This window comes from Fusarium vanettenii, assembly GCF_000151355.1.
Source record: "Fusarium vanettenii 77-13-4 chromosome 3 genomic scaffold NECHAsca_31_chr3_5_0, whole genome shotgun sequence".
Lineage (NCBI taxonomy): Eukaryota > Fungi > Ascomycota > Sordariomycetes > Hypocreales > Nectriaceae > Fusarium > Fusarium vanettenii.
The window spans coordinates 200488-227529 of record NW_003315854.1 but is presented as its reverse complement, the minus strand read 5'-3'; the positions used below and the strand labels follow the sequence as shown (position 1 = coordinate 227529).

At 50.8% G+C, this 27042-nt stretch overlaps 12 protein-coding genes across 12 annotated transcripts; 8 read left to right on the top strand and 4 right to left on the bottom strand.

Annotated features, from left to right (window-relative positions):
• Positions 1 to 1485: 1485 nt before the first annotated feature.
• Positions 1486 to 3215, top strand: NECHADRAFT_37155 (uncharacterized protein; the record flags this gene model as incomplete). Its single annotated transcript, XM_003042949.1, has 5 exons — positions 1486 to 1733; positions 1784 to 1790; positions 1837 to 2286; positions 2334 to 2915; positions 2964 to 3215. The coding sequence occupies 5 exons, from the start codon at positions 1486 to 1488 to the stop codon at positions 3213 to 3215; spliced, it is 1539 nt and encodes a 512-aa protein (XP_003042995.1).
• Positions 3216 to 4988: 1773 nt separating this feature from the next.
• NECHADRAFT_78391 (uncharacterized protein) lies at positions 4989 to 7033 on the top strand (the record flags this gene model as incomplete). The annotated part of the gene is made up of 6 exons (XM_003042948.1): positions 4989 to 5146; positions 5195 to 5306; positions 5407 to 5502; positions 5542 to 6251; positions 6302 to 6628; positions 6676 to 7033. 6 exons carry the CDS (start codon positions 4989 to 4991, stop codon positions 7031 to 7033), a joined length of 1761 nt encoding a protein of 586 aa, XP_003042994.1.
• A 354-nt stretch (positions 7034 to 7387) lies between these two features.
• On the bottom strand, positions 7388 to 7924 carry NECHADRAFT_78390 (uncharacterized protein; the record flags this gene model as incomplete). The annotated part of the gene is made up of 1 exon (XM_003042850.1): positions 7388 to 7924. The coding sequence occupies one exon, from the start codon at positions 7922 to 7924 to the stop codon at positions 7388 to 7390; it is 537 nt and encodes a 178-aa protein (XP_003042896.1).
• A 529-nt stretch (positions 7925 to 8453) lies between these two features.
• NECHADRAFT_78389 (uncharacterized protein) lies at positions 8454 to 9498 on the top strand (the record flags this gene model as incomplete). The annotated part of the gene is made up of 2 exons (XM_003042947.1): positions 8454 to 8570; positions 8728 to 9498. 2 exons carry the CDS (start codon positions 8454 to 8456, stop codon positions 9496 to 9498), a joined length of 888 nt encoding a protein of 295 aa, XP_003042993.1.
• On the bottom strand, positions 9471 to 11272 carry NECHADRAFT_59608 (uncharacterized protein). The gene has a single exon (XM_003042849.1). The coding sequence runs from the start codon at positions 11267 to 11269 to the stop codon at positions 9539 to 9541; it is 1731 nt and encodes a 576-aa protein (XP_003042895.1). The 5' UTR covers positions 11270 to 11272; the 3' UTR covers positions 9471 to 9538.
• Positions 11273 to 11633: 361 nt separating this feature from the next.
• On the top strand, positions 11634 to 13295 carry NECHADRAFT_99829 (uncharacterized protein; the record flags this gene model as incomplete). Its single annotated transcript, XM_003042946.1, has 1 exon — positions 11634 to 13295. One exon carries the CDS (start codon positions 11634 to 11636, stop codon positions 13179 to 13181), a length of 1548 nt encoding a protein of 515 aa, XP_003042992.1. The 3' UTR covers positions 13182 to 13295.
• A 40-nt stretch (positions 13296 to 13335) lies between these two features.
• Positions 13336 to 15188, bottom strand: NECHADRAFT_92260 (uncharacterized protein; the record flags this gene model as incomplete). Its single annotated transcript, XM_003042848.1, has 6 exons — positions 13336 to 13668; positions 13713 to 14047; positions 14097 to 14517; positions 14567 to 14947; positions 14977 to 15097; positions 15169 to 15188. 6 exons carry the CDS (start codon positions 15186 to 15188, stop codon positions 13336 to 13338), a joined length of 1611 nt encoding a protein of 536 aa, XP_003042894.1.
• Positions 15189 to 15971: 783 nt separating this feature from the next.
• NECHADRAFT_92259 (uncharacterized protein) lies at positions 15972 to 17205 on the top strand (the record flags this gene model as incomplete). The annotated part of the gene is made up of 4 exons (XM_003042945.1): positions 15972 to 15997; positions 16048 to 16179; positions 16231 to 16328; positions 16382 to 17205. The coding sequence occupies 4 exons, from the start codon at positions 15972 to 15974 to the stop codon at positions 17203 to 17205; spliced, it is 1080 nt and encodes a 359-aa protein (XP_003042991.1).
• Positions 17206 to 17706: 501 nt separating this feature from the next.
• Positions 17707 to 19965, top strand: NECHADRAFT_37245 (uncharacterized protein; the record flags this gene model as incomplete). The annotated part of the gene is made up of 5 exons (XM_003042944.1): positions 17707 to 17894; positions 17947 to 18704; positions 18757 to 19159; positions 19295 to 19502; positions 19549 to 19965. The coding sequence occupies 5 exons, from the start codon at positions 17707 to 17709 to the stop codon at positions 19963 to 19965; spliced, it is 1974 nt and encodes a 657-aa protein (XP_003042990.1).
• Positions 19966 to 20135: 170 nt separating this feature from the next.
• NECHADRAFT_78383 (uncharacterized protein) lies at positions 20136 to 21032 on the bottom strand (the record flags this gene model as incomplete). Its single annotated transcript, XM_003042847.1, has 1 exon — positions 20136 to 21032. One exon carries the CDS (start codon positions 21030 to 21032, stop codon positions 20136 to 20138), a length of 897 nt encoding a protein of 298 aa, XP_003042893.1.
• Positions 21033 to 21375: 343 nt separating this feature from the next.
• Positions 21376 to 22864, top strand: NECHADRAFT_78382 (uncharacterized protein; the record flags this gene model as incomplete). Its single annotated transcript, XM_003042943.1, has 2 exons — positions 21376 to 21647; positions 21715 to 22864. The coding sequence occupies 2 exons, from the start codon at positions 21376 to 21378 to the stop codon at positions 22862 to 22864; spliced, it is 1422 nt and encodes a 473-aa protein (XP_003042989.1).
• A 2529-nt stretch (positions 22865 to 25393) lies between these two features.
• On the top strand, positions 25394 to 26928 carry NECHADRAFT_37041 (uncharacterized protein; the record flags this gene model as incomplete). Its single annotated transcript, XM_003042942.1, has 2 exons — positions 25394 to 26068; positions 26125 to 26928. 2 exons carry the CDS (start codon positions 25394 to 25396, stop codon positions 26926 to 26928), a joined length of 1479 nt encoding a protein of 492 aa, XP_003042988.1.
• Between the last annotated feature and the right edge of the window lie 114 nt (positions 26929 to 27042).

Genomic DNA, 27042 nt, shown 5'->3' with positions numbered 1-27042 from the left:
CTCTGTTGTTCAAGGAGGGTTAACGTATTGAGGAGTTACAGTCTCAAAGTGCGGTGGTGTAAGGCACACTGTCCTGCGCGATGCAGTCGAGCCAGATTTCTTTCGGAAGGCCAACCTCAACTGGGCTAAACCGTCGGGCAAGAAACGCCCAGGGCTGTTATTGAACATCTCACCCGCGAATCAGGATGCGAGGTCGGTAGCACACAGATAGGTCCATGGTTGAATAGCATAACTACAGTCGCTCCGAACCGCTATTTAAAGTTGGTTTAAGGCGTGGGGTTAGAGTTGATGGAGGAAGAATGGTTGGGTCGAGATGGGGGATGGGGGTGTAGCGGCGTTGGAGTTTCAGCGATAGATATCGAGAGCATGGTGTCCTAAGCCCTAAGCAAGTACCCTAAAGGGGTTATAGTTAACTAAAGCCCTCAATAGGGGCATTGCATCATCCTTACCTTAACTCTTCCTGGAGTAAGTCCTGCGGCTACAAGGTCGATGGATCCGGAGCAAGGGTGTGGAAGAGCAAATGCACAGCCTTCACCGTGAGAGAAACACGACGCCCTTCCACAATGTCGACATGGTCCTACAAGCATATCCATGTCAAGAGAAGTTAAGAAATGGGTTAGGGGAGCGGATAACGTTTAGATCCAAAGCATAAAATACGGGTCGATCGACCTTCTCCCGCTCTGAAGCACAACATGATCTTTTACCCTGCACGTGGACACGGGATGACAGGTTTCATAACCAGGCAGACGGATGTCTATCTGTTTATGAACGTGGCGACAATATCACGAGATGTTTAGCATCGACGTGTCACATCTGGATCATCACGACACAAGATCTTGGTGTGTAGCGACGAGATTACCATCTCGGTCTCGGGATATGCACATCTACCTTGCATCGCCTGACTTTGACAAAAATACGCGTAAAAATGCGCCACACCCGTAAATTCTCCCTATAAGAGAGCGAAACCGAGAAAGAAATCTTGATTCATCTTGCAAGTGGGACGTGGCGCTTCGGACCCGGAAAGGGGGCTACCCCGGAGACGTAAGCACAACTCGTGCATAAAACCGGACGATTTGCACAATTCTTCACCCGGAAGCTGGAGGTGCCGGGCGGGGACAGCATAAAGTCGGCGCCGACACCCTTCATCCCCGGCCAACCCCAGAAAACGTCCAGAAAAGGGTGTCGTCGGGTTATTTAACGGGTCCGACAACCCGGGAATGAAGCATAATTCGTCGTCGGGTGTTGCAATTTCCAGGTGCTAGCGCCCACCCCTTCGGTTTCGCTATCGCTCTCGTTCGGTCAGGGTTGCGATTGGTTGTGGTGTCATGTGGACGAGGAGATGGACATGCAAGATGAAGAGCATTTAAATATCTTGCATTCCCAATTTTGGAAATGATTTGGGCAACCTGTCTGTGACAATCACAAGTTCGTTAATCCATCATGGCTGAGAAACAAGAGTCTCCTAAGAGCATCCAGCTCGACGATATGGCTCGTCCCGAGAGCCAGCGAACACTCACTCCTTCGGTCCCTGCCAGCGAATCGGGGAAGCGACAAACAGACGAGGAAGCAGCTGTTCAGAGTGGCAACAAAGAGGGTGAAGCTTCGAGCTCAGAGCCTCAAGATCCTAATGCTGTTGGATGGGATGGCGACGATGACCCCGATAACCCCATGAACTGGACACCAAAGAAGAAATGGGGATGTATCGGCGCTCTATCACTCATGACCCTATTGACGTGAGTTACTTCTCCATCTAAGACGAAATACAATACTAATGGCTTCACAGTCCCCTCGTATGTCCCCCAAACAACCCCCAAGTTCCCCTCTAACCCATCACAGGGCTCCTCCATGTTCGCCCCAGGCGTCCCCGACATTATGCGCGAGTTCAAAGACGACAACGAAAACATCGCAACCTTCGTAGTATCCGTCTACGTCCTCGGCTTCGCCTTTGGTCCCCTCCTAGCCGCACCCCTCAGCGAGATCTACGGCCGCGCGCCCGTCTTCAACATTGCCAACATACTCTTTATCATCGCGACAATCATCACCGCCCTCAGCCAAAACATGCCCATGCTCATCGTCTTTCGCTTCCTCATGGGTTTCGCTGGCTCTACACCTGTTACGAATGGTAGTGGAACTATCTCTGACATGTTTCCTGTTGAGGAACGTGGCAAGGCCATGGCTGTGTGGGCTATGGGGCCGTTGCTGGGACCCTGCATCGGACCGCTGATGGGAGGGTACATGATTGAAGATCTCGGTTGGCGATGGGTATTCTGGGTCATCGCCATCTTTGTAAGTGCTTTATTTGCCGTCAAGAGTGCCCTGGACTGACAAGATAGGCCGGTGCTCTGTCAGTTGTCTGCTACTTTGCAGCCCCCGAGACATACCATCCCGCCCTCCTCGCGAAGAAGGCCGCCCGTCTTAGGAAGGAGACTGGAAACCAGGACCTCTACTCGGCTCTACATAACCCCAACCTAACCAGCAGGAAGCAGTTTGAGCATGCCATCATTCGCCCGATGAAGCTCCTCTTCACCCACTTCCCCGTTCTCATCCTCTCTCTCTACGTCGCCATTGTTTACGGCGTGCTCTACCTTATGTTCAGTACCTTTACTTTTGTCTTCGCCCAGCAATATGGCTTTGGCACTGGAACAATTGGTCTGGCGTATCTGCCCACCGGTATTGGCATGTTGTTCGGTGTCATTCTGTTTGGCGTCATTACGGATGTCATTGTCAAGAAGAAGCTCGCGCAGAACGGCAAGACCGTTCCCGAAGATCGTCTTCCCGTCTGGCTGATTGCGCCCAACGGTATCATCATTGTCGCATCGCTGTTCTGGTATGGATGGTCGACCGAGAACAACACGCACTGGATCGTGCCCATGATTGGCGTCGCCTTCTTCTGCTTCGGTCTAATGGGCATCATGGTAAGTCGCCTGCATTCCCTTCAAGAACATCGCTGACGAGTATTACAGATGTGTCTCCAGATCTACCTCATCGACTCCTACATTTCCTACGCAGCCTCCGTCGTCGCAGCCGTGACAGTCCTCCGCTCAATCGCCGGAGCCATGCTCCCACTCGCGGGTTTGTCAATGTACAACCACGTCGGCCTAGGCTGGGGCAACAGCATTCTCGCATTCTTAGCGCTATTGTTGGCGCCAGTGCCCATTGTATTCCGCTACTACGGAGCCCAAATCCGCGCCAAGTGCCCAGACAACCTGGGCTGATAGAAGTGTCCTTTTGTATATGGAGGAAAGACGGTTCAATTGCCACGTCGGCAACATACATACAATCCCCGAAAGCATAAAGCATCATCATCCGGAGTTCAGCGACATACCGAATTTGTTTTGTCTATAGAATTATTGTGTAAAAGAAATATTTAATAGAGGTTTTAAGATGCTAGAAAATATCCCCGTACCAAGAATGACGGAGCCCAAAGGTGGGAATGCCCGACTTTTAAAAAGACCACCCCTTCACATGACACCCCCGGACCGGACCGGAGCCAATGAGACGATTATTATACTGTAATAAGACAAGGTCTAAAATGAGAACAAAGTACGGAACTTTTTCTAGCTTGCCAAGTCTAAAGTCCAAGCGTTACCCACGCAAGAGAATGGGGGGCTATTCCGAGTGGCACCACGGTAACGGTCAATCTGCATGAACCTCAAATGTCTTCCTCGTCTAGCAAGCGAAAAATGCCTTCTTTTTGTGGCGCTTTTAAACTCTAGAACGATGGGTCAGCCCTGTAAGCCATCCATTATTAAATTCCGAATCTTGGCCGGTGCTCTTTTTACGTATCCACGGAGGTAATGGCCCAGGTTGCCTCTGACTGATCGCCGTCTTCCATCGGGGACACGGAGGAAGTGTTATTGTCCGGAACTAGGATGTTCCCGTACTACCGAGTTTCCGGATGATCAGCATTGAGCTTCTGACATTTGTCTTCCACGATGGATTTGCGCGTCCGCTTCTTGGCATACAACAAAGGTCGTCTGATGCGATTGATAAACTGCGCTGATAATCTACCGCGTGGCAAGCGAGTCAGATCAAGTGGTCTTATGTTCTGCCAAGTTCTCGGCGACATCACCAAGACGTTTTTCTTACGCACACAAGATCAATAACATGAGTTGAGACAGAGCTGAGCTAAACCCCAGTCAAAGCTTGTTCCAGCAAACTGGTAACAGCTACAGCACTACCGGGTGATTCCATCCGCAGTGACCATGTGCTCCAAATGTGTCTCGTGTCAACAAAGAACAGCCGAGATCGCGCCGTTGAGCTGCATCGTGAAGGGCATCTCGAAAGCCCGCCATGACCCGACGACAGTGGGGTGAATGAGACAAAGCTCTCTACCATAGGTGGACACTTCAAGCTTGAGCTCTGAACCAGCAGGACGGGTTCCTTGCCAGGATCTTAACCTCAAAGGACCTCCCACGCCAAGCTCCCAGATCTGACCGTTTGCATGTGGGCATTAAAAATGTCGCGTGTTCAGGGTTCCCTCGTCCGTGAAGCTATTCCCAACGCGGAGAAGACAGGCAGGGACAGGGTGAGGCCTTTTGTGTTGGATCACGGTTAGATCACGGTTTCTCAGGTGTCCATCACGGTCAACGCCAAGAGAGAAACCGGGTCAGCCCACAGTGGAACCCGAGCTCACGCCGCGTGTTTTGAGTTTTGGTTGATCCCCATGCCCTTGATCCACGCAAGACTAGCCAGTAAGGTGGCGATCTGATAAGATTAGATGACTCCATAGAAGGTGCAGAAACCCCACGCTCAGAGTTTTACGGGTTGCAAGTGGCATGACATGTGAGTGAGCCCGATCTCGGTTTGTCGCCGCACCGGGATGTGGGCTAGGCGGAAATGCCTCCGCTGTTGACGACGAGGGTCCGAGACACGAGGAGAATATAAACTTGAGCTGTTGGCCCCGTAGCGTTGCATTGGAAGGATCTGATTGTGAACCACAGCAAGGATAAACAACTCAATTTCTCTCTTCTTTCTGTCTTGCGAAAATGGCTGCAGATACTGCGTCTAATCCTCGAAGCTCGGCCGATCTCGAGGCGGCCAAAAAGGAAGAGGGTGTTACTACTGAGGAGCGCCATGTCCCGACCAATACGGATATTTTGGCTGAGACCTGGTCTCGGAGGGCCCTGATCGTCGCCTTTACGGGGTGAGTTTTGGACACAACTCTATCTTGGGATTATACTAACAACTACAGTCTGTTTGCTACTACCTTTATCACCTCATTCCTCAAGTATGCGACCAAGGTGTATGATGCCTACGCCACGTCCGAGTTCAAGAAGCACTCTGCTTTGACCACCGCCAATGTCGTCGGTACCATTATCGGTCTCGTCACATATCCCATCATGGCCAAGTTCTCCAATGCAAGTAACTCAAACCAAACTACAACTCGTCATCTAACATGTTTAGGTCTTTGGCCGTGCTGAGGGTCTCACCTTTTCCATCCTCTTCCTTGTCCTCTCGCAGGTCATGTACGCCGCCTGCCAGAATATTGCCACCTACATTGTAAGCCCCCTTCTCGCCGTATCAAAACACCACTAATAGATACAGGCTGGAGGAATCTTCGAGTCTATTGGCGACACTGGATACGTCATCATGCAACAAGTCTTCATCGCCGACACAACCAGCCTGATCAACCGAGGTTTCTGGACATCTCTCCCCGAATCCGTCGCCTCAATCCCAACTCTGTACCTCGGATCTATTGTCGCCGATAGCGTTCTCAAGCACTCGACCTGGCGATGGGGATATGGAATGTGGGCTATTATCCTCCCCTTCTGCGCTGCGCCCCTCATCATCACCCTGTACATTCTTCAACGCAAGGCTCGCAAGAATGGTTATCGCCGTGAAGGTGCTTGGGATGCTGCCGACAAGTCTCAGCCTCTTGGAAAGCGTCTCATCAACCTCTTCTGGGTTGATCTCGATATCCTCGGTGCCCTGCTCCTGGTCGTCGGTCTCGGTCTCACCCTGATTCCTCTCTCCCTTACCGGCGCCAAGCGGAGCGACCGATGGGACCAAGGGGGATACATTGCCATGCTGGTTATCGGAGTCGTTGTCGTCGCCGTCTTTTTCGTCTGGGACGCCAAGTTCGCCAAGGAACCCTTCGTGCCTTTCCGTATGATCAAGGAGCGAACCGTCATTGCGGCTTGCATCCTCTCCATGCTCGACTTCTTCCACTACTCTTGTTTCACCATCTTCTTCCCCAGCTATCTCCAGGTTGCCGGTGGATTCAGCCCAGGCCACTCCACTCGTATCGAGTACGTCCTCCAATACCCCTTTTCAAGAGAACCATACTGACAATTTACAGTAATGCCCTCCGAGTTGCTTTCCAGATCGCTTCGGTGCTCGTCGGTGTCCTCATGAAGTACAGCAAGCGCACTCAGATCTTTATCTTTATCGGAGTTCCTCTCGTTGTCCTCGGCCAGGGTCTTCAGATCTACTTTGTCAACAAGAACGGAGGAAGTGCCAACGAAGCCTCCTTCATCACCGCCAAGACCCTCGTCGGTGTCGGCCGTGCCTTCTATCAGACTGCCGCTCAGGTCTCCATCCAGGCTCTCGTCGCTAGGCGGGATGTTCCTGTTGTCACTGGCGTTTACTACGCCTCCATGAACCTTGGTGGTGCCATCGGTACCAGGTAAATTGCCTCTGCATACATATCAAGAGCGATGCTAACTCCCCCAGTGTGAGCGGTGCCATCTGGAACAATATGCTCCCCAAGAAGCTCGTCAAATACCTCCCCGAGAACGCCAAGGCCAAGGCCATGCCCATCTACAAGTCCATCGTCGCCGCCCAAAAGTTCGCCAAGGGCACTCCCGTCCGCGCCGCCATCGACAAGTCATATTGCGAGACCCAGCAACTCCTCGCCATTGCGGCCACAGCTGCCCTCGCGCCTATGCTCATCGTCATGTTCTTCCTCAAGACTATCGATCTTACCAAGGTGGATGATGCCAAGCTTGATGAGAACAAATCTACTGATGGTGAGATTGAGCCTCCTATGGAGAAGAACGTCCAGCAGACTATCAGGGCTGAGGTACATTGATATCCGGGACTGGATAAGACACAAAAAAGTTGAAAACTTCTCTTCTCCTGTACTGGATAAATAATAATTGTACATAATCTAGTTTCTACTATATGTAGAGAATACATGAGCTCACTGTGTGAGCCATTAACAATAGAGAGTGTCAGGGTATTGCTGCTTTTGTGACAATTTGAGGAACCCAGCACCCTAAAACGACATGAGAGCTCTCCGTTTAATGACCATAACCACAGAGCGTCCAAATGCGACTTCCAACTTGCAAACACAACCACAACTTGATCCTAGCTGGATATCTGAGTGGTTCCACGTCCATCAATGTTGATATCACCTCACCTCCCACTTCCCAACCGCAACTTGCTAGGTAGACCATTTTGCCGCCTCCAGCTCTCTGAGCTCTTTCTCCGCGTCGTTGACTTGTTTCCAGCCATAACATCCAGATTGACCATGCAGATCATTCCAGAAATGGACTCTGCTCCCAAAATTTCTCTTTGCAATGATGTACACGCTTCTGATATACGGCTCGGCAGGGGCCGTTAGACGCCCACTGATCTTTGAGCTGAAGCGGAGAAAGTAGTTGCATCGGTCGGGACTGGCAGGCATACGTGGACACTCGCCGACCATGAAGCAAATGTTGACTTTGTCGGAGTGGGCGGTATCCCCTGGCATCTCGAGAATTTTGCCGTCATCTCGTCTTCCTTCATCATCATGGACGCCCTCGTAGATGGCGATAATGTCATCAAGGAATTGTTGGTAAGCGTCTTTATTCTCGACAGTCACCTCCAGCCGAGGGTAAATGTCGAAACCGCAGTCGTAACCCATTGTGAAGGGAGAGATGTGATAATGTTTGGGCAGGGTTGTTGCCAACTCGTCTGTGTAATATGTCGTGACGTACATGGTCGGCCTCCCAGTGGACACGTGACCCGGGCAGCATAGCCCAATTGACGTACACTAGAATTATTGATGTAGACTCATTGGAACATAGATTAAGCGGTACTGTACCTGAAAATTTGCTCCGGCTCGTGCGGAGAGCGCCAATGTATGAAGAGGGTTCATGAGACATCGTAATAGCTATAACACCAGAATGGTCTACACTCTGATCACATGGCTACCAAGCTTAAAACTTCTTCCATCTTCTTTCAGGCTGACACAAAGTGTGGACACCGGGAGTATTAATCATCATGCCTGAGACAAAATATTGCTTGCTTTGACTGATCGCCTCGACGTGCTGAGTCCGTTTTCCGGTCATCATATTTTCAGACAACGAAGAGTTCTGAGCGCATGTAAACTAGGAGCTGAACACCAATCATACGAAGGGTACCTAGGCCACTGCCTCAAACCCGTAAGCTACCCCGCTTCTAGCACTGAAGCACAATGGTCCATCGTCAACAAAACAAGGCCATCCGAGAGAGACGTCCCTGGCACCATGAGCGCCCCTACCGCTGAAACTTGCGGCGATCCGATGTCGCTACCGCAGATAACACTAGAATGGAGCGTTGTGGGATTCAACTTCAACATCAGAAACACTGATTCGGAGCTGACGGTAATGTGCCGTGGCAAACGCTTTGTCCTGCGTTTGTTCGCCGATAACTTGTCCGAATCACCCAAGCTGAAAGAGCGTTACCTCTTCTTTCTGCGAGTTGCTGAAGAATTCGAGCTGGATGGTTTCACCGTCGAAGACCTCTGGGATTGGGCTACAGCCTCTGTTTACCCTCTTCCGGAAATTACCCCCTCCAGACAAGACGCGTCAGTTGACCCTTGATGACTTTTTCAACCCCGAAACTTTTGTCTACACCTTGCGAGCGGCCTCCGATAATCTGGTCCCGGAGAAATGCGAAAACCAAAACCAAGATTCTATGTTTGGCATTCTTCTCCCTGACGAACTCTTCACGCCGTGGACGTCTTTCGAACCGTCCGAAATCCGAGTCTGCGAGGAAAAGGTCATTGGGCCTCCTAATCACACACCACGCAAGGTCCTCCTGAAGGACGACACCGTCGCATTCTTGAAGCTCATGCATCGCGGCGACAAGCAGTCCCTCAAGACCGAGTTGGATACCTATAACAAGATCGACAAGACACAGCTTGACAGTGCAACCAGGGTCTCACGCCTCCATGGTCTGGTGCGGGATGACAGCGGCGCAATTTTTGGTCTTTTACTCACTTATATCGACTGCAAAAATGTGACGCTGTCTTGTGCGGTGAAGCCCGGGTTGTCGACAGTCCTGCGCGAGAAATGGGCAGCTCAGCTCCGGGACAGCATCACCCAGCTGCACGACGCTGGGATCGTCTGGGGAGATGCTAAGCCGGACAATGTCTTGATCGATAGCAATAAGGATGCTTGGATTGTCGACTTTGGTGGAGGGTACACAGAGGGATGGGTGCCTAAGACATTGGCTGGCACGATAGAGGGTGATCTGGTTGCTCTTGAGAAGATGATAGAACTCATTGAACGAGAAGCTACAGCGGACTGAGCATGAATAAATATAGTCTATAATCTGATCTTATGCCTGCCTAGTTCAACACTCCCTTACCATTCTTTTGTGCCTCCATGTAATTCCACAAAGGTCCCTTGGGACAATCATCCCGATCCAAAAAGATCTCCACCATCCTAAGCTCCTTGCCCGTTGTCAGTCCCTCGTGCTCCAGCACCTCCTTCAGTTCACGCCAAGTCTTTGCTGAACCAGTATAAGTTGTCTCCTTGGCTCCAAAGAAGGATGGTGCTTGGAGATATCGCCAGGGCGTGACATCGTTATACTCTTGATTTCGCCCGTGGATGCATCGCTCGATGGTGTAGCCGTCGTTGTTGATCAGGAAGACGACGACGTTGAGATGATGTCGAACCATGGTTGCAAGTTCTTGGACAGTCATTTGGAAACTTCCATCGCCAATTACGAGGATGGTCTTGGCTGACGACAAACCGTGGTATTTGGAAGCTTCGATAAGCTCCTTCTGTGCGAGGGCAGCTCCCTGGGCGCCAGGTAGCATGTAACCGATGGAAAGCCAAGTTACGGGTGTAAACACTCTAGTGTGCTGAGGGATGGCCATCTCTCGAACGCCAAAGCCAGCAGTACCAGTCTCGCCGAGGATGATATCTCCAGGCTCAATGACGTTTGCCAGAGTTTTCCACAGCTTGTCTTGAGCGAGAATCTCATCTGTCGGCTTCTCCGGAATAGGGAGGAGGATGTCGCGAGGTAGCTTGGGATAAGGGGTGTAGGATGGCACTTGTTTGGGGTCCAGATCGCGCACTAGGCGAGAGACGATGTTCTTGGATGACACATCTCTAAATAAACGAGTGCCAATCTGTACTCCACTGATGGTAAAGAGGATTGCGGCGTCGTCTTTTGGAATGGTGGTGTAGTTGCTGCTGTTGGTGTTGCTGAAATGTGGTCCAAAGAAGAGGACCAGGTCTGAGCCTTGGTAAAAGTCTTGAACGGGTTGATCATCAAAACACCCCTTGTAGACTCCGTGGAAGTTGTCTAGAGTCTCATCTGTAAGACCCTTGCCGAAAGGCATTGACCATGTCGGCCACTTGGTGTTCTTGATGAGAGCCTGAACGTCCTCGCAGATTCTAAGTGGCCTGGTTTCGCCATCGACAACGATAAGAGGCTGTTTTGCACTGTAGATTCTGTTCATGATCTTGGAAAGGACCTCATCTTCGTCCTTGTTGGGCTGCGCTTCCGGGAGGACGATTAGAGACCCTAGTCTCTCCTTGGACAGAGGCTTGGCCACCATATCAACGGGGACTTCGATGTAGACGGGCCGGCTGTGTAGTAGACACTGTCTGAGAGCCTCATCAATCTGCTCCGCACTTGTCCGAGGGTCGTTTAAGCACGCCTGATACACAGTGACGTGCGCATGCATAGCTGCGAAGCGGCGATATTCACCATCGTTGAAGGTATGGTGAATCAGCTTCCGAGATTGCTGAGCGTCCCGGACTGGGATACCAACGATATGCACGACTGGAGCAAATTCGGCGTATGCGCCAGCAATGGCATTGATTGCAGATAACTCGCCGACACCAAAGGTTGTGACGACGGCTCCGAGTCCCTTGATTCTCGCATAGCCATCGGCGGCATAGGCGGCGTTGAGCTCATTGGCGTTTCCGACCCATCGCAGGCCTGAAGGTTGAACGTAATCGAGGAGAGTGAGGTTGTAGTCCCCTGGGACTCCGTGGATGGAATCAACACCCAATTGGCGTAGACGAGTAAAGAGGTACTCCGCAAGCTTGACAGATGAAGACATGATAGCGGATGGGAGAGTTGAGGATTGAGTGAGGTGTGAGTGTCAGCAGGGATTCCTATAGTGGTGCATGCGTGTTTAAGTAGGACGAAAGATGGGGTCGAAGGGTGATCAAGACAAACCCGATAGCCGATGTCCATCACTACGCCGAGGCTTGTTTTCTCCGAGTGTGACACTCCGGACCCACTTTCTCTCCGACACTCCGAAGCCGGCTCCGGCACTTAGACCCCGTGATAGGAGAGCAATACTCCGTGGGGATATAAATTTAATAAGGGCGGTATTGCTTCCCTTGTTCTCTTTTCATCAATCTGTGTATACCCATTCAACTCCGTCTTGTTTTTCTGCCCCTTACCCACTATCCGTCACCATGTTGCGTAAGAAGCTTGCTCAGATTGAACAGAACAGGGCATCCTCTGATCCCCTTCCAAAAGTCACCGCACCCTATGCATCATCAACCTTTTACAAACTGAAGAATGTTGAAGACAAGCCCAAAGCCAAACGATGGGACGACCGCTTCAGCGTTGACAGCCATAACCAAATCATCTCACCCCTGAAGCTGGCATCCAGGACCTTCAATCATCCCGACATGATTAGTCTGGGAGTTGCTCGGCCTTCCGCAGAGTACTTCCCTTGGGAATCCATGGATCTTTTCTGCCCCGATAGTTCATCACCCGGTGCCAAGAGCCCTCTTGAGTCAGGTGTCCGGATGGGCTGTACCAAGGGCGAGTCTGACTATGACCTCGGCATCGCCATGAACTATGGCTACTCTTCGGGATCTCCTCATCTCCTTCGCTACCTCACTGAACACACTGAGCTACTGCACAACCCCCCTTACCAAGACTGGGAGACTGTACTCAGCTGCGGCACCACCTCTGCCATGGAGATTGCCTTTCGCATCTTTACCAACCCTGGCGACACTGTACTTATGGACGGGTACATGTACTCAGGCACTATTACTGCTGCTCAGTCCCAGGGGTTGAAGATCCTCGGCATTGAAATGGATGAGCAAGGTATCATGCCTGAGGATCTGGACCACAAGCTCAACACCTGGGACTCGAAGAAAGGGCGGAAGCCTTTTGTCCTATACACTATCCCGAGTGGACAGAACCCCACAAGCACAACACAAAGTTTGGAGCGGCGCAAAGAGATCTACCAACTTGCTGAAAAGCACAATCTCTTTATCCTCGAGGACGACCCTTACTTCTATTTCCAGATGGGAAAAGACTCCGATGTTGCACCTCCTACCGATCTAGACGACTACATCAAGAGCCTTCCGGTGTCTTACCTATCACTCGACGTCTCTGGCCGTGTCCTCAGAATGGACACAACCTCCAAGATCCTAGCCCCAGGTCTACGCTGCGGATGGGTGACAGGAAGTTCGCAAGTGATCGAAAAGTTCATATGTTACTCAGAGGTCGGTGTCGTCTGCCCAAGTGGCCCCTCGCAGGTCATGGCCTACAAGCTACTGGATGTGACATGGGGTCACGAAGGGTTTATCCGGTGGCTCATGAACTTGTCAGCCGAATATCGTCGACGCCGAGACGTCCTAGTCGCAGCTTGCGAGAAACATCTTCCTTCTGAATACTGCATGTGGCAGGTTCCAGAAGTTGGCATGTTTTTATGGATTGACCTCGACTTGTCCAAGAGCAATCCAACCATAAATCAAGTCAACGGATCCGAGCCATGGCAGAAATACCTCGAGGTTGAAGCCGATATTTTCTCCCGAGCACAAGAGAACGGAGTCCTCGTTAGCAGGGCCAGTTGGTTCATACCCGATGCCAAGGATTTGAAAAAGGTCAGTTTCCGCTTGACGTTTGCGGCGGCGAAAGAGGATACTTTGGACCGAGCGATGGAGCGATTTGGTGGTGCTGTTCGATCATACTTTGAAAAGGGGCAGACGAATGGGAAGGCGTGATATGGCGGAGTGGACAAGAAAATGATAGGTGGTACAGTCAGAATACTCCCTGATAGACTGTTAGTAAATTGCACAACATAGCGGTTATATCCAAAAAAAAAAAAAGTCTATTAATGTGAACGAATCTATGAGATCAGGTGCCTTGACTGAAAAGCTAGAGCTTTGCCAGGTCCTTCTTGTCTACGGGAACAGCATGAGATCTCAGCAATCGTCGCAAGATCTTCCCACTGGGAGACTTGGGAATGAGTTCAAGAAAGTTAATGCCGCCCTTTAACCACTTGTGCCTTGCCTTGTGGCTCTGAACATGGTCATGGATGGCCTTTTCAACTTCTTCTGTTGATAGACTGCTGGCTTCCTTACTCTTCACCACAAATGCCAACGGTACTTCACCTGCTCTATCGTCATGGATCCCAATGACAGCACAGTCAGAAACATGGGGATGGTCGAGGAGATGAGCCTCAAGCTCAGCTGGGGCTACTTGATGACCCTAGAACAGTTAGACAACGTTCTCAAAGGATCGTTTAAGCTTACCTTGACTTTGATTAGTTCCTTGATCCGATCCACAACGACAAAAAGCTCAAAGCCGGCGGGAGACTTCCGCACAAGCACTTCGTCGCCTGTCCTGAGCCATCGTCCGTCTTTGTCCCATACAAACGTCTCAGCGTTGGCTTTCGCATTGTTCAAGTATCCTAGAGTCACGTTGGGTGATTGCACGTATAGCTCGCCTGGTGTCTCGTGTTCAGTCACTTCTTTGCCATATTGATCGATGATCTTGGCCTTGACACCTGGGAGTAGCGAACCGGAGGACCCCATTAACGAGTCTGTTTCGCTGCTGTGTAAAACTGAGGGTGAAGCTTCCGTCAGACCTAGCGTGCACTGTCAGATTTGTCCAGAATCATTCAAGGCAGCACATACCATAGCCTTGGCTGATTTTCCACGTGGGGAAGAGTTCCAACATCTTGTGGCTCGCCTCGCTGCCCAAAGGAGCAGCTCCTGAGAAAGCAAGACGAACACTACTGAGATCGTATTTCTTGCACTTGTCATGATTGCTCAGGAGCTGAACAAGTATGGGCGGCACAACGTATAACACCTCGATCTTGAATCGCTGGATCGCTGCCAGCAGTTGGTCGAGCTGAAACTTCTGAAGAACGATGACCTCATCTCCTCGGTAGTGCGCGACGTGGGCTACAACCACGAGGCCGTAAATATGACTGAAAGGGAGCACGCCGAGAGAAACCTGGGTGTTCAAGCCGCCTTTTCGATTATCCCCTTGTTCAAACGTGTTTATCATGAGAATGCATGCAATCACGTTGTAATGAGAAATCATTACGGCTTTCTGTTACACGTTAGACAGCTAGGCAATAAAATAAGAAAATCTTACGCACCGGAAGTCCAGATGTGCCGCTCGAGTAAGACAAATAGGCCACTTGTCTCTTTCCTTGTCCTGGGATCCATTTCTGAACAGACACAGGTGGTAAGGTCTTTCCTTCAAAGATCAAGTCCTCGATAGTCTTTACATTGCTGGGTGCTGAAAATCCAGGTACTGGAAGAAGGAAAACGTTCTTCTCTGGGATCCCGACGGCTCGTGCTGCTTTCAGCGCATTGTCGAGTAAGGGCACACAAGTAAACAATGCCTTGGCCCCAGAAGAACGTAGCTGATGTTCAAGTTCGGAAATAGAGTGAGCGGCACTTGCAGGAGTGACAATTCCATCAAGACGGTGGACAGCGTGAGTGACGGGTATGTAATCAGCCTGGCTCATTAGAAGCTATGACATGACTCTGTGCGCAGACTTACGGTGTTTAAAGAGTAGATGGCCACGACCCTGTCCCATTCTGTTCCTTCGAGGGGATCAAGATGGGTAGTCTTGGCAAGCGCTCGAGCAAGATACTCGACACGCTCGGCAACATCTGCAGCGCTGCGAGATTGGCCAGTTACACCGCATGTGTAAGGGCTTTTTGAAGTCGCAAAGGATCTCCTCCCATGGACTTCGCTATTGATGAACTCATCAACGGTGATGGAGTCTGGGATTTCTACACATTGTTAGGATTAGTATTTTGAGGACGCGTTTGCTCACGAACCTGGAAGAGGGGGGACCCAAGGGGGCGGGTGAAAGACCATTATGGCTTCACGGGTCTTTAACGATTGAGGACAAAGCTGCAATATTTAGCTAAGCCGGAGGTTTTTTACGAATGGGTTTCACGCCGCTCTGTTGCCTGTTTAAAGAGCAGCGGAAGATGGGGAATGGATCGACGCGGTTGAGGGGTTGCCTCGGTAGGGTCAGCTCCTCGGCAGTCGTCGATCTCGGATTTAAATCCCGGCAAGGCCAATCAGGCCTCGATTAATTGATGTTGTCATTGCTCAGGGCATAATCTGGGGTAACTGTTTGCGGGGTTGGGGGAGTTGGGGTCATTGAGTCTGACCGAGAATTGTCAGTGAGGACATGAACCGTTCACCGTTGGGTGAAACAACTATGGAGCTGCAGGTTTCGCTCTGGTTCTGAATAAAGAATACCTATGATAAGCAAACGAATAGCCTTGCAAGGATGCTCAGTTGGAGGAAAGCCTTCCCGAAGGAATCTCTGGTAGCGAGATCGGAGAAATGACCCTCCGGTCGCGCAAACAACGCGGATCCGATGGTATCCGCTTCCCCTCTCTTTAAAAGGCAACAAACTTCGAGATCTACGACTCTCCAAGAGGCTGAAGCTCGAATATTTGTGAATATTACTCGAAACTATTAACAAAACATTCATCAAGACAAACACAAACTCAACTCTTTAATCTCGACTCAACATGTCTCAAGACATTGTGGTCGTAGGGTGAGACACTCCAATCTCTACAAAATAACATGTTTCTGACTCACTGCAAGTGCCGGTGTGAGCGGCTTGACAACCGCCCTTCTACTCTCCAAGGCCGACAAAGTCACTGTTGTTGCAAAGCACATGCCCGGAGACTATGACATTGAGTATACCTCACCATGGGCAGGTGCCAACTTCTTGCCGTGAGTGAAACCACTATACGATCAGCACAGTGTAGCTACCTAGTTGAGCAGAATGGCGAGTAAGGAAAACTCGCGATGGGAGACCAGAACTTGGCCAGAGCTGAAAAGGCTGGCCGAGGACGTCCCGGAAGCTGGTATTCACTTCCAGAGTCAGTAACCTTCTCCCGCCTGTCAACTCAATGTCTCACCACAGCTCTTGCAGAGGCCCGAATGTTTAGACGAGACAAGGACATGAAGGGTTCTGTCCACCCTACCGATCATCTTCTTGACCGTGATCCTTGGTGCAAGTCTCTGTTTCCCGACTTTCGGGAGCTGACGGCGGACGAGCTGCCTCAAGGATATCAATCCGGCAGTGAGTTTACCAGCGTTTGTATCAACACCGCAACGTACCTCCAGTGGCTGTTGGGCCAATGCTTGAAGAGCGGTGTGATCGTCAAGAGGGCTGTTCTCTCAGACATTAGCGAAGCCAAGACAATGAGCCACACCGGCTCCCCGGCATCTATTGTCATCAACGCTACAGGCCTGGGCTCTCTCAAGCTGGGCGGCGTCAACGACACCACGCTCACGCCCGCAAGAGGTCAGATAGTCTTGGTCCGCAACGAAGGGCCCGTCATGCTAGGAGTATCTGGCACAGACGATGGGTCTACTGAGGACTTGTACGTGATGCAAAGGGCAGGCGGTGGAGGCACCATCCTTGGAGGAACCTATGACATTGGCAATTGGAACGCCAACCCAGACCCTAACATTGCACTGCGCATCATGAAGCGCGTTGTTAATATCTTTCCTAGCATTGCTGGTGGAAAGGGCATTGAGGGTCTAGACGTGATTCGACACGGTGTGGGTTTGCGACCACTTCGAAAGGATGGAGTTAGGATTGAGACCGAGAAGCTTGACGAATCAGCCTGGCTTGTTCACAACTATGGGCATGCTGGTTGGGGATACCAGGCATCTTACGGGTGTGCTGAGAGGGTTGTGGAGTTGGTTGAGGAGATCAAGCAGCGCAGCGCGCGAGGATCTAAGCTCTGAGCGATAGATGGTATTAGATAGCGTTTTTTACCCAGATGCTCTAGATAATTATCGTGCATCTGAAGCTGTGGAAGATTGAATTGACTGCGAATCGAATCCCCAACCTGCGATCCTTCTTCTCGCTGACAGACTCTCCCAGCCCCCCCTGTCGGTGGACAACTCCGTCTTTGCCCAACTGAAGTCTATTCCCCTCTTTGTCCGCTCTCGCATTCTCCTGCCATGATAAGAAACGTCCTTGTATTTGCGCCCTTGCGCCCTATTGCTTGTAATAGCGGGTCGGTTGGGAGCGGTTATTGGCGCCACCAAGGGTAGGATAGGAAAGTCTACCCGAATTAGCGTTGGTGTCTCGGGTCCGGGTCACACGGAGTACAGGCCCACATAATCATCGTGACTTCACCGACAAAGGGTTGTGCGTATTCTCCGCTCCGAACACCCCGTCCATCATCTCTCCGATTCATTGATCCTGCTCTCCGATACCCAACCCTTCTCCGAATTTGAAACATGGCATCCAGGCAGCCGGCGTGTGACCCCTGCAGAAGGGCCAAGCTCGCATGCGACCACAATCGTCCAGTCTGCTCCCGTTGCCGGAGTCAGCAGAAGCAGGGGTTGTGCACATACAGGGTGTCACCCTTCAAGAGAAAACGTGCAAGTGATTCCTCGCCACGACAACAAGAGAGTCGCATTACCCGGTAAATCATACCATTACTTCGTCGGCGTCAATACTAAGCAACATGTGACCAGTCGTCGTGTCTCTCAAGATGTCACCCCAACCCGTACCAGCCCTCAAGCCCATGTCGCTACCAAGACCTACCTATATCCCAATCCAGGACATATCGGACTTTCAAGTCATGTCACTATCTTTAACCAAATATTCCCCGACCAGCCAGATGAGTCTCCGACGGCTGCAACAGGGCATAGTGGTTCCCCAAATTCCGTAAGCCCTGAGGGCCCCTCCTTGGATGATAATCCTTTGGCAAGAAAAGGAGCCGGGCTGTTAAAACAACTGCTGGAAACATATAGTCTCTCATCTATGGAGAAGTTTGTCTCCTTCTGGATTGAAAATGGGGTAAATCTGCCCCTCGCAGAACCCTTTGTGGCACTTTGTGCCCAAATATCCAACTACTCCTGTTTATCAACCTTTGAGGGTCCAGATTGGCACCTAAAACTGGCCCAAAAGATGTTAGCCAACACAACCCGGCCCTTGGAATATGACGGCAACACAAGTTTCTCTGAATATGTGGCCCAATTCACAGGGGAAAACACACGCTGGGAAACCTTGGGCCTCTTCTTAAGCGCGGTTCTTCGGGCTTTGATCGAGATTCCCTTCTTTCCTACTCTTTACACTACAGAGAATAGCCAGCGCGATCTGAAAAACAAGCTGCTGGCCTTGGTCGGCTGCTCCCTGGACGTTTGTCTATCATTGGACTGCCTAAACGACCTGCAGCATGTGATCCAGTACGAAAGCACCATTACTTACACATACACAAGCGGAGACCAAAGTAAGCAAGCCTGTCGTTTTCTCTCAGGGAGGTCAATGCTAATGTTTGAAAGGCTTCTTCTTGTACCGAAGGCTCGGGGACGTCATGGCTTCCGTCTTTGCCCTCGGATATCATGAGAACTTGGACGCCAAGTCTGACACGCCCCAGTTTCTCATTCAACTACGCAAAGCCGCGTTTGCGCGTATCTATTCGGCAGACAAGAACGGCTCACTTTTTCTTGGCCGGCCGCCGCGTCTAAGCAAGCGATTCTCTTGTTTCCAGCTCCCTGATAGTCGTCTGCCTCTGGACTGTACCACAGCGACGCTTGAACCGATCGGTACGCGTGAGTGGGATCCAGACTCGGTTATGAATTACAGAGCAGAGACTCGATGGTCAGCTTTGTGCGCGTTTGTGAAAGAAGAGGTGATGGAGCTCATGTTTGATAACAGCCGCACTGATTGCCACCAGAAGATCGAGTGAGTTGGCATATAGACATTAACACTAAAGGCATAACTAACCAGATCTGACAGAGCCTTACAAGAAATGGCAGACTCACAATGGAACGCTCTGCCACCGCACTTTCGCCTATGCACCAGTCTCAAACAGCACAGCGACGTTCCGTTTGAACGCGACTTTGTGGCCAGCACACGTCTTAACTACTTGCACACGACGTTTCTTATCCGCCGCCTGGCGCTTGATCGTTTATCTGAGCCGGCAGCACCTCTGATTGAAGTTTCGATTGAGATGCTCAAGCTTGCTGTCGAGGTTACGGTTCTACGGGAGGAGCTGTCAAATTCAGGTACTAGACTCACTTGGAAGGTTTGTTCGACAGTCCACGAGTTCAACTTGAGCTAAGTTGTTGCAGATTGCTCACTATGGTTTGCCTGCTGCTGGCATAATCATAATGGCGATGCTTAACCAGAGCCCCACGCCACCGTGCCTCCGAGTTTCCAGATCCAGAGTCCTCCAGGACTTGGCTGTTCTAGTGGCCGAAGTCGAGAGAGGCACGGTGGTAAAGGCCGAAGATCCCAACTACGCCATCCTTTCAAAAGCGACGCAGATCATCCAGCGATTTCTCGACTTTATTAATAGTGAGCCGAGCACTGAAGCGGTCCCCCAGCTACCAGAACAGGTGCAGCCTGATGCTCCGTGGGGACAGCAGCTGGGACAGGACTTGGAGTCTGAGTTTTCATTCTGGCAGGGCATCGCAGACCATCCATCTTTGTACAGTCAGTATCTTTTGCCGCCAAGTGAAGCACTTGGAGATCCAACTAGCACGTAGGAGCGACAAGAAACTTAGGATCGGTCGTATTCCCTTCATCAAACTTGGGTGAGCAACGGGATAGGAAGGGTAAAGCAACTCAAAAGCGTTTTAGCACCAGAAAAGTCACTCCGGATCCCCAGAGCCTTTCGTGCCAGCTGTGACGGGATCGTTGGTTGATCAAGTTTCAATCACGAGAGTCCAAGAATAAACCCCACCAGGATATACTCAAGATCATGGCGGTTCGCAAAGAGAGACGGGGCATGACAACCCAGTGTCTCCCAGTCAATGTTATCCATGCCGCGCAGTGTGAAGACGTATTCCCAATACTCTGGGTACCACCCTGCGTACTCCCAATCCAGCAGAGCAACGATACGACCATCACGCACCAAGATATTACGCGCAGCAATATCTCCATGCGTGAAGACGATGGGGCTCTCTGCAGCAAGCTGCGTTGTAATTTGGTGCCAGTACATGGACTGAGCCTTTAACCGCTTCGGCGGCTTCACCAGCCAGTCATGAAACTCAGATACAGTAGCAAAGGGGCCCCCGGAGCGCGTCATGATGCTTGGGACAATGACGCCCTGCCCGTCAAGACGGCCGAGGTATATGCCGCTCAGGGCACGCATCTGAGCGATGTATCCCCGAAGCTGGGTCAAGATGGCAGACCGCTGATCATCCGTGAGACCCGGCCACGCCTGCTGCAGAGTCTCGCCCTCGATGTATTCCATAGTGATGCGATCCCAGTCACTGCTGATGACCTCTGGGACTGGGATGGTCGTATAGATCTTGACAAAGCGTAGGGCCACAACTTCGTTCGGGTGGTCGTTAACACCCATTCCATGAGGGCTTGTAGTGTACTTGGTGACATGGCTTCCATGGCGTACTACATAGCGATCTTGAATGTGGTGTATCACGTCGCCTTCGGGATACGGAGCAGGCTGCCTCGGGGGCGGGGGTGAGTCACCATAAAGGGCTTGCGTGCGGTCCTTGTTCCTCATTTCCTGGAGGCGGTCTAGACCCTTGGTCTTTTGCGCACTGTGGCTTCCATGGCTCGGCAGGGGAGGAGGAGGTGGTGGAGACGCCATCTTGGGTTGAGGTGTTGATGATATCAGTCGGGAAGTGTCCCCTGGCCTTGCTCCTGCGACATTCCGTTTAATGCCGAGTTGGATTATGTAAGGATATACAAAGCCGACCCTTCAATGAGACCTCATATGAGGCCTGCCAAAGCCCTGTAGCTGGAGATAAGACCTTCACTTCTAACAAAAAAAAAATCTCTTATTAAAAAGCCCATTAATAGCTCAGCTAATGGTTTTAATAGGCTGTGAGGCTGATTAAGCCGCACGTGACTGATGCCCACATCGCATTGGATGAGCCTTGGCTAGGCCAGTAGCAGTTATCCTTACTTCCCTTCCCATTCACTCACCCACCATGAGGAACTGCATCCTCAAGGACAAGGCCGAGAAAAATCGCCAGTCCTTCATAGACTCTCTCGACATTGAAGTAATCTGTCGTGTCGCCTCATCCTATCATGGAGGCGTTCCTTGCACGACTTTCGGTTCCCCCAAACATGGTTCCTTCAATGTCTGCGTCTTTGTTGAGTTTGAGACATCTTCTCCAGAGAGATGGGCTGTCCGGATGCCCATCCCGGCACGCGCTGCTTTGATTGATGAAAGAATTGAAACTGAGCTGGCTACCATGAAGTAAGCCCACGTCGAGCTTTCGGCCATGTAGAAGTGATTTAGGCATCCATCAGCTGACAGAGGATAGATATGTCGCGGTCAAGACAACTATCCCCGTGCCACGTGTGCACGCCTACTCCTTCACCGAGGACAGTCCCATCCAGACGGCATTTATTATGATGGACTATGTTGAAGGGCACACTCTTAAGGACCTTGGCTTCAAGAAGGGGAAGAAGTGGCGTACCTACACCGGGCCAACCGAGGCAACAGCCAAGCTTCACGAGCAGCTGGCTGACGTCTATGTCCAACTCCGCAAGCTTGAATTCCCCGAGATTGGCGCCCTTGGTCTCCCCGTCATCGAGGGAAAGCCCTCGTACAATTGCGACGCGGACGACATCCAGATACGCCACAGGCCAATTTCGATAGAGATGATGATGCAGGAGCTTGAAGGGATGGACCCCTGTACTAGGATCAAGCCGCACATGACTTTTTCGACAGCCAGAAGCTTCGTTGATGCCTTATTCTGGCTGGCAGAGAATGAATTCGACAGATCTCCCGATCCAGGGTTCGACATCCGTGGGCAACGGAATACCCTCTACGCCAGACATCATTTCCCCAATCTTGTCCGCCATGACTGGCTTGACTCGGCAGCCGATAATGGGCCATTTGTGCTCACGCATGGAGACCTCCTCATGCAGATGAGCAACCTGCTATTTGATAACGAGCTCAACCTTGTTGCCGTGCTGGATTGGGAATGGAGCTTCGCTGTCCCGGCCCAGATGCTAGTCCCGCCTGTCTGGCTAAGCGGTGGCGACCCAAAATGGATGCTTCTCGGCACGAATCTATTCTATAACGAAGTTGGCCGTCTCGTCACCGCTATCCGAGACCGAGAGCAAGCGCTCCAGGTCCCTCCACGGCTCTCGCAGGCATGGGCTAAATCAGAAGCGTGGTGCCATACCGCCATAGTGGTTGCCCTTTTGTGCCCAGACCTGACCTACGACGTCTACTGGGACTTTGTATTCTATGAGACTGAAGAGCCGAGGCCGGAAGACCCCAATTTTGATTTTAGAGCCTTTTACATGAGAGCCATTCATCCTCGCCTGACGGCCTTCATGGAGACCCCAGAGCGCAAAGCTTTGCTCGCGCGCAAGGAGGAGGAGCAGATGCGCTTTTTTCAGGATGAGAAAGAGTACTTTAGAAAGCCGTTCGCAAGACAGATAGCGGGAGAGGGTTTGTAATAGTTCAGATACTATAGGGGTAAAGATACTAGTTTGTTAATAAAGCAACATACACTATTTCCCCCTTCTCGATACCATCAGCACCAATACGCAGAATGCGTCTCCTTCATGCGACTGGACACAAGGTCAAAGAAGTAAAGACGACCACTCAATTTGCAATACTTTCACACACATGGGAGAAAGACGAAATCACGTTTCAGGATATCGAAAGGCCTGGGGCGGGAGAAAAAGAGGGATACAACAAACTAAGAAACGCGTGCTCTGTTGCCGCGGCCGACGGGTTCGACTATATATGAATTGATACTTGCTGTATCGATAAGACAAGCAGTGCGGAGCTGTCTGAAGCCATCAATTCCATGTACCGCTGGTACCAAGAAGCCGAAGTATGTTACGCGTATCTTGCTAATGTGCCGTCTCGGGAGTTTTCACAGAGCCAATAGTTCACTAGAGGATGGACCCTCCAAGAGCTTATCGCTCCATCGACAGTCATCTTCTTCAACAATGAATGGGACGTGATAGGAACAGAATCTGAGCTGGCAAGGCTTATATCTGACCAAACGCAAATGCCCATTGGTATCCTTTCAGGAGGTGACATTTGGAGCGCGAGTGTTGCGCAGAGGATGTCATGGGCTTCAAAGAGAAAGACGACGAGAATTAAAGATCTGGCATATTGTCTAATAAGTATATTTGATATCCACATGCCCATGATATATGGAGAAGGTGAGAGAGCCTTCATCAAACTCCAAGAGCAGATCATGAAGGACATACCTACACCCTGTCAGCTCCCAAAACTATCTCCTTGACATATACATAGACAACAAGCTAATATTAGTATAGACTACCACCTACACATCGCCAGAATGACCAACGACATGCGAGCCCAATATCGGAGCTTCTTACAGCAAAAGGTCCTTGATACAGTTACCCGCGAGATAACCAGGAGGTTCAATGAGATGCCAGAGAGTCGGGATTCCTCAGAGGAGCAGGTTTCGGAATTGATACAGCGATCGGTTTGGGAGGCTTTTGATGCTATCTTTCCAAGTCACCTCACGACGATATGTTAGAGTGAAACAGATACTAGGTTTGACACCCTAGCCTACTATTATCAGGGGCGAGGCTGGGGTGGCCTTATGAAGGAGACTGCGAGTTTTCGTGAAAATTTAAGACAAAGGCCCCTCTCTGTTTCACCAGTTCAACATTCTAGGTGTCTTTAACATGTTGATATAGTGTGCCGGTAAAGGTTCCCGACGTAGTAAACCGTAATCTAGGTAGTTGGGTCATTTTGGCAGTTGAAACGGGGCGTAGTGTACTGAGCGCAACTGAGATAATTGACAAGGTCAAACTCGGTAGGAAAGGTTAATTGCTTATAGAAAAAGGCAGATTATAATTCACAATGAGCCCTGACATAGGGAAAGGTAAACCTTGCGTACGTAGTGTATCAGACGCTGCCTACCATATTTAGTAGAAGATAAGAAATGGTCTCCCTTGTTTGCTAATCCTAGATAAAGAACTTTCCCTTATCAAATAGAACTGATACTAGAAGCGAATAGGATCTCGTTGTTGCGTTTCGTCACCGAGATGGTTATCATTCTGGGCTTGCAGGCCATGATGCTCCTAATGAGCCTTTGCGCGCTGGCCTCAAATCGACCACTCCCAGGACAAACAAGGCCAAAATTCTGCAATTAACGCATAATTGGGAAATAGGCTCCTCTTTGCGGATCCATGCAAGGATGAAAACTCTGCTCTGAACATGCATCTTCAAGTGGCCCATGTCTCAGCGTGACGGAATCTATATTCCGCGACAAGGGGGAGTACCTCTACTCATCGCAGCCGCGCGAAAAATAATGGTAGATTATTAATAATTAGACTACTTACAAATCAATTGTGGTATTGAATTTGACACACAGCCAATCACTCTGTTTATCTTTGTTCAAGTCCGAGGCGAGATGGGTCTCGTCCCCATCAGCTGACGTGCAAGACTGGGACAATGGCCCAGAAAGCTCCCCTATGATGGATCTTTCTCAAACCTTGATTTATAAATCTCGGAAACACAGACTGGGCTGTGGACATTCGTCTGTGACTTGAAATAGCAGCAGTTTGCTCTTCTCTGTGCCAATGTGTTCTAGCCGCCAGAGGAGCCGAATTTCCTCAACGGCCTAATCCTGGCACGAAAGCTGGATATCAATCAACATTATCTTTTATTCTACCGGTCTTTAACATTGATCCTACCTTCCTACGCGTCTCGATAAACCTCCCCACCAGTCTATCATGCCCACCTTACCAGTAGATTCACCGATCTGGTGGCTTGCAAGACGATTCTTTGGCAGGGACAGGTACCGTTTCTACGAAGAAGAGGATGATTTTTATTCTCAAATGAGTAGCGCCGGATGGGATCAATGCTTTGATACCCTTCAGGCTTCTTCGGGGAAGAGCACCTTGCCTTCCAACACCAACGAGAACAATCCCGATCCTTCATGCCTGACACTATGCAACGGAACGCAGGATGTCGGTCCCTTGGAAAACAAAATCATGGTCTCAGAGCCACAGCCCGAGGTGGACTATGCCTCGTCATTAGAAAAAGGAGTGTACGACGGTGACGGTGGGAGAAAACTCAAGGTTGTCGGTTGGTACGGCGAGTCAGATCCAGCAAACCCCATCAACTGGCCCAAGTGGAAGAAAGCCCTTGTCGTCTTGACCATCAACTTTACCGCATTCGTCGTCTACATGGCATCGGCCATCTACACCCCCTCACAACCAGGCGTTCAGAGCGAGTTTGGCGTGTCAGCCACAGCATCAAGCCTGGGGCTTGGTCTCTTTGTCGTGGGCTACGGCACCGGGTCTCTGTTCTGGTCTCCCGTGTCGGAAATCCCAGCCGTTGGGAGGAACGGCCCTTATGCTCTTACGCTGGCGATCTTCTTGATCCTGTCTGTTCCAACAGCTCTCTCCAACAGCTTTGGAATGCTTCTTGCTTTTCGATTTCTGCAAGGCTTCTTTGGGTCTCCAATCTTATCCACCGGCGGCGCTTCGCTGGGCGACATCGCGGACCCATACACAAAGCCCTACTCACTGTACACTTGGGCCATTTCATCCTTTGCAGGCCCATCTGTTGGCACCATCATGGCGGGCTTTACGGTTCCCCGACTAGGCTGGCGATGGGGCTTATGGGAGATTCTGATCGTTGTGAGCCCGGCTCTGGCTCTTCTGGTAAGCTTATCCTATTCAGCAAGACAGATTCTGCAGGTGTGCTAACCGAGATCAAGTTATTCCTCCCCGAAACTTCAGCACCTACGATTCTATACCGTAGAGCAAAGTTGATACGCCAGCTCACGGGAAGTGACTCGTACGTAGCGAGGTCCGAGATTGAATCCAGCCATGTCACACTTATGACCTGGTTCTATGGGTATCTTGTCATCCCTTGGAAGATCAATCTTCTGGATCCGTCCATCATGTTCACGAGCGTGTATTCCGGCCTCACTTACGCCATCTTTCTCTCCATGTTTGAGTTCTTCCCCATGGTGTATGGAGATATCTACGGCATGGCCCCGGGTGAGATTGGTCTGGTTCTCATCTGCAACATTGTCGCAACTATCGTTGCTGGTGTCCCATATCTTGCCTTTGTCTACTACAAAGTCAATCCGTCGGTGAAGCAAGGGCGGCCGATGTCACCGGAACGCCGGCTTCTCCCTGCGGTAATCGGTTCTCTCCTGGTTCCGGGCGGCATATTTATGTTCGGATGGACCTCTAGGCCAACAATTCATTGGATTGTGCCAACGATTGGCGCACTCCTCTCCTCGGCTGGCTTTATCGTCATCATACAAAGCATCTTTGTGTATGTCACCCTCGCGTATCCCACGTACGCTGCCTCACTTTTTGCCGGCAATGGCTTCATCAAGGGGTTAGTTGCCTGTGGTGGCATTCTTTGGTCACATCCGCTATACCAGGGGCTTGGCCTGTCCAAAGGCATGTCGGTCCTTGGGGCCCTCTGTGCGGCTTGTATTGCTGGCACTCTTATCCTGTACACGTGGGGCCATAAGCTCAGGGAAAGGAGCAGATTTGCAGCTTAGGACTTGAGTGACCATGCTGTTTCTCCTTAAGCTGTTTAGGAACAGCTGGTAGCTGAACAGAAACTGGCTTGTTTAAGCCCCAAAAGAGCCCCGAATCTGCATTCTTTACTGCTC